At 41.0% G+C, this 12,580-nt stretch overlaps 1 protein-coding gene across 4 annotated transcripts in view; it reads left to right on the plus strand.

The window, feature by feature from the left end:
- The window catches only part of LRRC71 (leucine rich repeat containing 71), a 2,015,367-nt gene that overhangs the window by 1,757,071 nt on the left and 245,716 nt on the right, over positions 1-12,580 (plus strand). For all 4 annotated transcript variants that reach the window (XM_044079834.1, XM_044079832.1, XM_044079831.1 and 1 more), the window contains one exon: positions 6,348-6,436. In XM_044079834.1, the coding sequence (XP_043935769.1) occupies positions 6,348-6,436 (89 nt within the window). The remainder of the gene's footprint in view (positions 1-6,347; positions 6,437-12,580) is intronic.

Here is a 12,580-nt window from a genome sequence, read left to right on the forward strand (position 1 = left end):
AGTGGGACTGAGGTCCCCACCCATGGGCAGTCACCACTACACCTTCACGGCCCAGAGGGTGGCTGTGCTGGGGGCTGTGTAGGAGGGGCAAGCTGACCAGGGAGTTGTGCCACTCGAGCCTCAAGCTGGCGTAGAGGTTTTGCAACAGAATGTTCAATCTCTCTACGCACCACAGCCCAGACCGTCCGAAGGGTGATAGGTGGTCCTCCTCTGCCCACACTTGCACGGGGGGGTGACACCCATCCCCTGCAGTGCTTCCACCCGAAGGTGGCACATGGCCAATGGAGGAGGAGGTCCCAGGCTGGGCACCAGATCTGCTGGTTCCAGGTGCCATGGCTAGCTGAGGTGGGACAGGTGGGTCCGCTGGGACCGGCCTTCCCATATGAACCATGTTTTGGAGAGTTTAATAAAGATATGGGTTAGTAACAGTCAACAACATTCCCAGTTAGCTATAACAGCATGCAGAAGTATTCCCATTAACCCAACACACCAGATTTTCAACAGTTGAAAAGCAAGCATAACACATGCATATATAGAACAATAGTGGACATTACAATAGCATGCAGGTTGAATTGATGGCAACAGGCCACCAATATTGTGGTATTTTAACACGGCACATGCATAGAAATAAATGCAAATATTTATAAACCAATAGGACATATGTCCCAACAAATGTTTTGAGATTAGACATACCGACTGAGGTGTGGAATTGCATTTTTTATACACATACAGTAGGGTGGAAAAAGATAGCTCAATTAACAACTTATATATCCTTCTAGTTTTCACTACATTCCTATTAACTGCAGTTATATGTCCCTTACATGTGTTATTACACTACCCAATGTCCTTATATTGTGCAACTGGATTTTGCTAGATCATTATTTACATGAGCTGTATCTTACATACAAACTGTCCAAAATGCAGATGTTACTGCTACATATTTTGAGTGTTGCTCACACACACACACTACTGCTAAGATGGTACACAGACAGCTCTACTTTCATATAATTATTATCTAGATATGTTCAGGTGAAAGTATCAGTTATATGTTAACAGCTCCCTACATTTCTGGCAGCACACTGACATTTCTGAGGAACACAATACCAAGCTACTCATGTGCCAGATTAACCTGTACATGCTGGGCATGAACCAACAGTTGAGGGCTGTAAATATGCATAAAAGCTACTGGCACTCCCTTTATCCATGTTATATGGGCCTACCCAAGTGCTGGTTGACACTGCTTACTACAACACTACTATTTGTAGAATGCAACAGTACAACAACTTATCAAAGAAAATGACACAGATACACTCCAGGAATTATACATTTATTAAAGGATTATTACACCTTTATTTATTGGGTTAAAACACTTTTTGAAGGCTCTCTCATTTATTTTATATAACAGTACATGCAGAATAATTACTAACCTGCCTGATGACGCAGCCTTTGCAGCCTGTCTTCATGGGCTTGCTGATTCATTGCCCGGACACCTGCAGCTGTGAAGTTAATGCAGTGATATTGAGACATACCTATCCATAGTGTAGACAAGCATAGCAATTCTTAACTACTTAATACAATGGCTACTTACTCAGTACTAGGGCATTAGGAATTGCACAGGATACCTGGATCCACTGGTCCAGTTGATCCTCCCTACGTCGCTTCAAGTCAGAATAATGGTGCCTGACCTGCTCACCAGTCAGAGGAACACCAGTGGCACTGGTGAGATCACGAGCAAGACTGTTCCAGGCCTCCGTTTTATATTGGGTACCCTGGTACTGGCCCTGCAGGAGTCTTTCCTCATGATTGTGGACAAGGAGCCAAACCATTACTTTGGATTCCTCAGTGAACCAGCGTTGCACTCTAAATCGAGTGCCTTGTCCAACACCAGCCATGCTGACTGCAGAAGGAAGCTACAACCAGTTATAGCAAGTATTCCCACCTGTGGAGCTTAAATATGCCTCATTTTCCATACTTATTTGTGATTGGCCAGTTTTGAAAAAACTCAGCTGTAGGCACACCTGCTTAGCTGATGTTGGCAATGTTTAAAATTCCTTTGATAGATATGTGTCTGTTGAAAGTGCATGTTTATGAAATGCTATCATGGCTTAGTGGTTAAATACTGTGACTATAGTGCTCAGTATCCTGAGTTTGAGCCCTGTCACTGCTTTTTATTTTCCTACTGGGCAGACCTGCTGGGTTAAGGTACAGTAAAGGAGGTGTGGCCGTGTTTAACCGACTTTGCTCAACGTTGCCCAACGTTGTGATTGTGCTGGTTAGTGCAGTGCGCAGCTCCACACAAAGACATTGCGCTGGTTAACGTGGTGCGCAGCTATGAACAATTGGATTTAAATATACTCAATACTGGTAAAATGTGCTTAGCAGTATTTTATATTGCTTAAAATAGGGTACTCATGCCTCAGAATTCATAACCATTTCACCTTCATATATATATATATATATATATATATATATATATATATATATATATATATATTTCGTTCACTACTACATTTAACTTTTCAATGCTTTTTACAAAACTTATACATTAAAAATGTCAGGAATATTTTTGTATACAGATTTCCAACAGAAAATGTAACGTGCAGTAGTGGGACTCGAACCGGGAATGCCTCCTCTTTGTTCGAAGGCTTTAACCACTACGCTATCACTATTTTGCGTAATTTGCATGTATTTTTCTTATTATCCTCTTCTGGTGTCTAAGCTGCTAACTGCAGCTAAGCAATGTGCAAACTCGCGCAAACACGCGCAAATACGGGCAGCTATATTGGTTGAAATTTAAAAAAATTAAAAAATCTTTCTATTTTTAATTTTTTTCAGTTGTTTAACATATGGGGGAGTGTAGTGTTACATTGTGCACATGTGAGCGGACTCGCTCATGTAACTTGACATTGCGGTGTTTCTTCATTGCAGGGGCGTGGATTTTTGGCATGCTGAGCAGTCCGACACGCCCCCTACACTCGTCCACGCTCTGTGTAAGCTTTAGAGTTGAAGCAGTGAGCCCTCATTAATATGCATGGTGTGCTGCCGTCATACTCTTAGACTGGCGCTTCCATGTAAGACTGATCTAGTCTTACACGGAAGATTGGGAAATCCTGGGGATTATTTAAGAAAAGTATTTTTTTTCTTAAATAATGTTATTGTATAATAGCAATAACCGACTCCGTGGTTGTGGTATATTGAATATTTACCCATGGTTGGCTTTATCTAATCACGTGGGCTTCGCCTTCGTGATTAAACCATGCCAACTGTGGGTAAATCTTCAATATACCACACTGAGGTCATCGGTTATTGCTGTACTAACTGCACTCCTCACTGATTTTCCCACAAATTTTACAAGAAGACCAACCAAAATATGAGGCAATATCAGAGACAGTTTAAGAGCAGTAGTAATGGGTAACACTAGACCTCACCAGTGTTTTTTGTAGTTGTCAGAATGTTATGGCAGTGGTATGCTTTGACAGACGCTACTGTAGCATTCTGGGGAGGTCCAGTGTTCTCCATTAGCACCAGAAAGACATTTGTGCATGATGTGTAGTAAAATGCTGATTCACACAATTTTATTGTTTTTACAAGCTTTGTGATCGGGTTTCTACATTCAGATTTTGTTTTGGTTTCTTTGTATATTTATTTACATTTTTCCCCATTTTGTGCTGATTCACACATATTGTGATTTTCTTGCTTTTAGTTATAAATAGCTGTGAACAAAAATAGCAATCAAAAATAGCAATTCAACACTGTAAAAAGTGATGTCTGTGTGAAAAGACCTTATTGATGTGAAGGTTATCTTTAAGCCATAACACAGTAAACAGTATGCTAATTTTCTCTCAACAACACCACGAACTCAAAGAAATATAGCAGCAACGACCACAAAAAAGAATACCAGTGAGAAACAGCTCAACTTTCATGAATTTAATACAAAAAAATATATTACACTTCTCTTAGCGCCTCGGCCAACAGCCTTTACAGAGGCGCTAAGAGAAGTGTAATATATTTTTTTGTATTAAATTCATGAAAGTTGAGCTGTTTCTCACTGGTATTCTTTTTTGTAGTATGCTAATTTTGTCTGTGGTAGAAATTCTTAATTATGTTTAAGCGTGTCAAAATTTTTTATATGTTCTGTTAACAGTTCATATTTTTGTTCCCTTTATACAAAGTTTTGGGAGATTCAAAACCTTATTAGAATAATCAAAGTTAATAGCTAGCTCATTTAGCGCCTTGTAGAGCTCCTTGATCTAGCTCCCTCAACTCTACATTGTTTTAAGGAGGAAAAAAAGTCTTCAGCTTTTAAAAAAACTGTAGCAAACTGCTTGGCACAACTTATGCAATGCATGAAGTGTTGAAACAAGCATTTCAATCCTGTCTGCAAAAGCAGAATAGGAATTCATTTCTGGTACGGAAATGAATGCCAGTACTGCTCTACTGACTTGGGTGGCTGCCCTCTTTGTCCCACCTTAACTATGCATTTGAAAATAATGTCACTTCTAGCAGGTTGTCTGGTTGTTGCCTAAATTTGGTAACATTAAATACAGGTGAATAATCCTTGCTGTCTTGTTATCATTTTCTGTGGTGTAAAAAATAGAATTTGAGTGTATTTGAGAAACATCCTTCCCAGCATAATTTGAAGCTATGTTGAACTGTATGCAAAGCTTCTACCCCCCCCACACACACTTAAATGAATTACTTACTTTCCTATATGCTAGTAGTAGAAGGCAAAGTGCCTGTAAGAACAACGCACACACACACACACACACACACATATATATATATATATATATATATATATATATATATATATATGTGTGTGTGTATGTGTGTGCGTACAAAAAACTTGCTCCCGCACTCATTCCTCTGCACTCATATGCTAACTCCTTTATTCGCATTCATTCTCAAACTGTTCCTGTCACTGAGACTCCCTGAGCCAACAGGAAGGGATCATCACTGATTCATTTAGCAGCCCACTGAGATTGTTATTGAGTGACATTCCTGACATACTCAATGTGAATGAAGAGCCTAATGCCAGGGTAGTTTGAAAGCAAACCTGTGAACAGATTAAGCCATTCTTTTTTTTGTCTTAGATCTCCACAGAACAAAATAGAAAGCCTGAAAGTTGATGATTATTTTAAATTTAAAAATAATAGTCATATTTATGCATTTAATACCATTTCCTTTTTTTAATGGGGGGGGGTTCTGCAGCCCAACAGCCAGTACCACAAACTACTCCTGATCAGCACATTTTGTTTGCTGTTCTATTATAGTAAATCATGAATATAAGACATGCTTTTATGTAAAACAGGCAAACTTTTTATCTCTGACAGGTAAATAGGTGACTGCCCTTGCCATAATATTGTGTCAAGTACTAATGCACTTTCTAGTCTTCTTCGCTGCTCTATACTTTATTATTCTGTTGATCACACACCTTTTCCTTTTTTCACAGGTAAAATTCAATGCAATCCAGCATTCAGTCTGATAAATGTTTTTCTCATTGAATGTTTTTTTCATTTTAATGTATGCTATTTAGGACTTATTATGACTACTACAATTTATAGTGGTACTTGTATTAAAGCTATTTCTGTTATTTGCTGTTTATTACATATGCCTCAGACTGTACATGAAAAAAGAATGATTCATTATGGATCAGTGCTGCTGCCTGACATCAAATAAATAAAAAATTCTACCTGTCTGTTTAGTTTTGTTCAGCGACTGTGTAAATTAACTGGGTTGTTGTTTACTTGAAATTGACCAGGGTTCTGGGATTCTGGTAGAGAACCCTGTAAATATCAGTAGAGGTGCAGGTATAGTTACTGAATACAGAATGCACTGTAATCACCTTTATGGGATTAAGTGTAGTTCCAAGGAGTTTCCTTCCACAATTTGCTACATATACTGAACTAATCACCCAAGATTTATACCGATATAAAGGCATCAGTTATTATAACAGTTATTTTTCCACTAAGCTGTCTCCGTCTTTCATTATAGAATATCCTGGCAAGGTGAGGTACATATAGCATATTCACTTATACAGCAGCACAGTGCATTACCTAACGGAGCTTTAGATATGATCCTCAGACTGGAGTAATTACTAAATATTTTGTTATTCGTTATCATTTTAGAGATATCTTTTCTTCTCCCTCCATGCTAATGCTTTCCCTCAGGTAATCTGATGCTGGAGTGCTGCAGAGTAAGTGCATGTGGGTGGTTGGGTGGACAGGGAACATAAGTACTCAGCTCCGTGTGTGTGATAATGTAGACCTGTGCTGTATTTGTTGTAGCTTTAATTTAACTATGGATACTTCACTTAAAACATTTTTATCTATGTTCTTCCCTCTTAGCATCCAGTATTACAGAGCCAAAGACATCTAGAAGCAAGACAGTCAAATCAGCAAATAAAGATAAGCGCCCTCCTGCACAAGAGCCTGAGGTAAGCAGCAAGGAAACCAGGAACTATATAACGCACCAAGAAGCTTCTTATTTAAATGGTGCACTAAATCCTCTTCGAAGAGGATCACTTAGCATGTAAATCTTAGCATTTTACTTTATTCAGCCTTTCTGACCTGTGTCCTGACATGATTTTTAAGCTGTTTGCATTTTCCTATAAGGACTAACACTATTCTTGCACCTGCAAATGTGCATACTCAAGTGGTAAAAGCCTCTCAAGTATGCCATCATTGTCAAGCACTTTCTTAATTTATTGCCATCTGGATACTGCTGATTCCATTGTTTTGTTTTGAAGAAATATTATTTAGCAATAGTTTAAATGTATCTGTGTTTACCGTGTTTCACATAAAATCCTGGAAATAAAGGATAAAACTCATTTTTGGGATAATGAATGAAGTAGAGTTGTGTCATCTTCCCTAAATCAATCAAAAACTGTAATGGGGTAGGCAGTTTGCAGCCAAAGATTGCAACATCCAGTATTTGTTTTGTGTTTATCCTGGCAGCAAAGTAGGGTCTTGCGATTGTTGTTTAAATCTTAGGAAGGCTAACAGATTACATCATTAAAGTCACTTTCTTCCTGTCTAAGCGAGAACTTCTTAGTCTCTTGAAAAACAGTTAAAGAAAGAAACTCTCAGACATAAAATGTACTTGCATTATAAGGAAAAACAGAGTGAAAGAGAAGAGGAGAAGAGAGAAGAAGAGAGGAGAAAAAGGCAGAGATTTAGAATCCCTGAGAAAAGAGAAAAATGTAAAGAGGCAATCCCAGAAAGTTGTATAAACATTTGAGTCCCTCCCTTACCAGCTTGACAAAGGAAGGTATGTCCAGTTTGATGGCTCCCAAAACAAGAATATCTACACCAGTCACAACAGTATCCAAGGAAAATCTCCAACTGTGATACTTCATATATTAAAAATAAAATCTGCACCTCCATCTGTACCTTCATCAGAGCTTTCCTAAACAAGTGCAAAAACTAAAATAACCATATTTGAAGGATCCTCCCCTACAAAGCTATCTACAAATACTGTTGTGATATTTCATCCTCCCACCAACTAAATATTATTTGAAAACTGCAAAATTGTAAACAAAACTATTCTGTTACAGTAGTGACTTTTTTGCATACATTAGTGAGGCTGTCTCTCAGACAGTACCTCAAGTTTCAGGTAGCTTATCAACCTTTTCAGTTTGCAATTCTGCCATACGAGCAGATTTTTAACTCTGCTGTTTGCACGTCTCAGGGAATGAAATATAACAATCTTTCCATACCTGCACATTTGCTATGTAGTAGTAGCTCAGTCCAAGGAACTTTTATTGCAGTACATCAATCTGACAGCATCTTTGCATAGATCAAGTAAATTAGAAGACATCTTCCTTTACCCCTTCAACTTCACTGACCTTTCATAGGTTCATAGGTTCATACTTGGCTATCTGCCCTAGGGCATTTATAAGCCTAGCCAGAGTGTGTTTGGCTTTCGCCACCCATTTTAAATTAATTTTGCTATGCCCTTTTTCGAGGTTAGTATACTGTGCCTCTGTCTAACTGTGACACAGAAGTGATACCCGGGGTAAACCTACGATCTCCCATCCACTCATCAAGATTCCTCTTGAAGAGAGTCAATGAGGGACTCTGCCTAACCTGGACTGGGATTTTATTCCAGAGTGAAGGGAGCCTCTGGGTTATGAATCTGTCCCTCCAGCATGTCCTATTTATTTCAGTGCTGAGGTTCAAGTCTCTCGAGCATGTAGCTTGATGGGATTTGGATTTTCTGAGGTGCAGCATGTCCATTAATTCCGTGTTGGACATGGCTTTATGCATCAGGCACAGATCGCCTCTGAGCAGGCGATATGCCACTGAGTAGAGCTGGAGTTTCTTTAACCGGGCAGCATATGGCATCTGTTTGAGCCCTTTGATCCTCTTGGTGAGGTACTTTTGGGGTCTTTCCAGTTGCTGCAGGTGTCTGGTAAGGTACATCCCAAAAGGGGCATTGTACTCAGTTATGGGCCTGATGAGGGATGAGTAAAGAGGCACGATGACCTCCCCTGATCTAGATGTGAATCCCTTCATGGTTAGGTGGGCTATATAAAATGTTTTTCTAACCACTTTGGCCACGTGGTTGTCAAATGAGAGATTGCTATCAGCTTGGGTCCCCAGGTCCCTAAATACTTCTTCTGTACTTAATGGATTACCACCTATGTGGTAATTTGTGGGCACTTTGTTTTTGCCAAAGGGGATGACTATACACTTTTTGGCGTTTAGCTTGAGGCCATGGCTCTGGCACCAGTTGTCTGTTTCTGTGAGGCCCTTTTGGAGGATGCTTGTGTCGGCTGGTGAGTCGATTATGGCACCCAGTTTGCAGTCATCTGTGAACTTGGTCAGCCACAGTCCTTCCGTGTTGGCCTGTACCTCAGCGAAATATATACCGAACAAGAGAGGTCCCAGGACTGAGCCTTGTGGGACGCCACTTGTAACTGGTTTGAAGTCTGACATGGCTCCAGCAATTCTAACCATGTGGGTTCTGTCCTTGAGCCAGTTTGCAAACCATCTAGTGATATAGGGGTTTATATTTAAGCTGGTGAGCTTATCTATAATGCCCGAGTGGGGTATTGTATCGAAGGCTTTTGCGAGGTCCAGGTAGGCTGTGTGCACTGGTCAATGGCCTTGGTGACTGTTTCAAAGAAATCAACCAGGTTTAAGAGGCAGGATCTGCCCTTAACAAAGTCGAACTGGGTAGGATCCAGTGTCTGTAGGTCCCCAATATCTTTATTTATGAGGTCCATGATGATCCTTTTCATAGCTTTGCAGACCAAGCTAGTCAGGCTTATGGGGCGATAGTTTCCAGGATCCGTTGAGGCAACACCTTTGTGGAGAGGGACCACTGTTGCTGTACGCCACTCTTTGGGTACATATCCTGTAGTAAGGCTGAGATTGAACAGTAGTTTTATGTTTGGGTTTAGCTCTTCTTGGAGTTCATGTAGGACTCAGCCCGGGACACCATCTGGTCCCATTGATGCTGTGTTTTTTGCTTTGGAGAGGGCTGCTCTTACCTGAGCATCTGAGATGTCGGGGCAGCACTCTGCTGGGATAGATATTTGCCCTTTTGGTGGGGGGGGGGGGGGTTTGCGCTGAACCTGTCAGCTAGGATGTTGGCAATGTCTTTGGGTTTGGTGTATTTTTTGTCATTTTGGACTAATTCTGAGCATATCTGGGAATTCCCACCCAGGTTCCTAACACAACTAAAGAAAGCCTTGTGATTATCCTTAGTGTCCTGTGCAATTTTTCTCTCGAAGCTGACCTTAGACGATTTTATGAGTGCCCGTAGTTTTTTGCTAATACTGATCAGAGATGCCTTTCCTTTTTGGGATTTTGCTCTATCATGTAGTAGCTTCCTCTTTCTATTGTATAGTTTGTTTATGGCTGCCGTCCACCAGACAGGACGTCTGCCTTTGGAGGATTGGGTCTTGGTTTTATTTGGGATTGCATGATCCATGCATTCCTGAAGGTGTTCATAGAATGCGTTTATAAAGAATTCTGCGGTCTGGGCCGTATTTTCCACAGGCCCGGGGGCTTTGAAGGATTCCACCTTGGTTTTGAGGAGTGTGAAATTTGCTTTAGAGAAGCTTTTCACTGTGGTTTTCTGGGCAGGGGGTGGGGTTGGGATGTGAATATCCAGTGAGATTAGTTTATGGTCTGATCTTACCAGTGAGGGATACACTTCTGGTCTGGAGCATAGAGTCCCCATGTTGGTGATGATCAGGTCCAGTATGTTTTCCCCTCTTGTGGGAGTGGTAACAAGTTGTTGCATAGCATTTGAGTTTATAAATTCTAGGAACCTTTGGGCTAGAGTGTTGGAGCTAGAGTAATGCTCCCAGTCTGTTTGGGTAGTTGAAGTCGCCCAATATAATGGTGTTTGGAGAGACCTTCATATTTTCCAGTGTTCTCAGGAAGGCCGAGTGGGGTTCCTGGGTTTGGGAGGGTGGTCTGTAGCAGGCTATAAACTGGAAGGCAGTTTTACCCACTGTTAGTTGCACATGGATAGTCTCTGATGCTTCGTGCTGTGCCACCAACCTGGAGGTGTGGGTATCTTTGACAGATAGTGATACTCCCCCTCCTTTTGTGGTTTGGTCCAAGTTTTGGGGATGAAAAGCATGGTATGAGTTATAACCTGGTAGTGCTGGGGTGCTCTCAGGAGCCTTGAACCAGGTTTCTGTTACTGCACAGATATCGATGTTCGCCATGCTAAGGAGAGTTTTGAATGCGTGCATCTTGAGGTTTAGACTTCTGGCATTGAGTAGCATTACTCTTAGTTTCTTATCTCTTGTGATACCTATGGAGGTGGGTTTGTCTTTTGAGCCTTGCCTAAAAAAGGCACTATGGGGGTAGCAAGAGCCTTTGCCAATATCCGAAAGCCCAGGGGTGACAGGTGCAAGTCGTCCCTAGTGAAGCATCATGGCTTGTTGAGCATGTCATCCCAGGCTGACAGACATTGGATCCCCTTTGAATGACACCAATACTTAAGCCAATTGTTAAAATTGATCATCTTGTCTTCATATTGTGGCATCATTCTTGGTGAGGGTAAGATGCTACTCAAGGTCAGGGTCATACCGGCCTGGGCTACATGCTCAGAGAGCTCCTCTATGTCTCTTTTCATGTAGTCCAGGGAGGTACATCTCAGGTCATTCACACCAGCATGGACAATGATTGAGTCATGTTTGTACTTGCCTTGGAGTGACCTGAGTGCTTGTGTTATGTGGCGGATCCTAGCGGCTGACAGGCAGCTCACCGTAACCTTCTCCTTGTTCAGCCTGGTGAGTGGGACGTCAGTGTGCCTGACGATAGAGTCACCTATTACAAGTGTATCAGGTGTGTTGTTTAGCCTTAAAGGCTGTGACTGTTCGGCACACTGGCTTTGTGAGCTATGTGTTGCATGTGCTTTGTTTTGGGGTAGCAGTTGCTTGAGTGTCTGCTTTGGTGGTCTCTGCTGCTTAGGCAGATTTTTATTTAGAGCCTTCGAGTATGTTTTTGTGTGTTTATGTGTTTGGTTTGCTGTCGTGGTAGGTCTATGTGAGACTGGAATTGTAGTGAGTGTGGTTTCGTTCTCCTCCTGACTGGTTACACCAGTACTGAGTTGAGAGAGCTTAGCCTCCAGTTTGGCTATATGGCTGCATCTCTCACATGTATTGGAATTTGTTGGGAGGAGGAGAGGGTTGTCTGTGTACATGAGGCAGTTGTAACGTTGCCTCAAGATTCCCAGATTCACCAGCTGGACCGGAGAGAAGATTGACAACTGACCTTTGGACATGCTAGAATAGTATTGGGAATTCCTTTATAATTGAAAAAAAGGGCCAGTGGGGAGCAAAGTACTCAAGGGGAGTTTGTGAGGGTGTAGTGCTTTTAATTTTTTAGTGCTGACTTATATAATTGCTTTAGTGAGCAAGTGCCAGGTAACTTAAATGCATTGTGTTACAGGTAACTTAAATGCAAAAACGACAAACAGTAACTTTCTTTCAAGTGAAACAAGGAAATAAGTACAGTAAACAATGCAGATATCACTATGGATCCACAGAAGCACTGAAAAGCCGCATTTTAGGTGGAATTAGCGTTTCAGGGAAATAACAAGCATACAAACAAAGCTAGATTCAGCAGGCCTGGATCTTGTCTATGCTACAGTAAACAAGGTGTACCAATTTCAGTAAGAAACAGTTCAAATATGCAGGCACTATAAGCCTTTAACCAGAAATTCCCAGCTCAGAAGGGCAGAGTCCAGCCTCTCCTCCCACAAGAGTGCAGACCACGAACCTTCTTAATGTAAAATAACTGGCCTGAAGCCCAAGTTCTTAAACCAGAACTAATATACTTTTAGAATAACAGACACTGAGCCCTCAATCAGCAGTTCCCAACTTAGAAGGATGTAAGCTACCTGTTCTGCCACTACAGTGCAGACCACAAACCTTCTTAATGTAAAACAACTGGTCTGAAGCCCAAGTGCTTAATCCAAAAGACTTAGAATGAGTTACACCAAGCAGTAATAAATACAATTGAGTACTTTTAAGATGACGCAAAAGCAAAATAAAGTAGGAAGAAACACAAATACAGTAAAAGCAGATATATATTTTTTTTTGAGTGAGCAA

The sequence above is a fragment of the Protopterus annectens genome, chromosome 8.part0, assembly GCF_019279795.1.
Source record: "Protopterus annectens isolate FY-2018-M chromosome 8.part0, PAN1.0, whole genome shotgun sequence".
Taxonomy (NCBI): Eukaryota; Metazoa; Chordata; order Ceratodontiformes; family Protopteridae; genus Protopterus; species Protopterus annectens.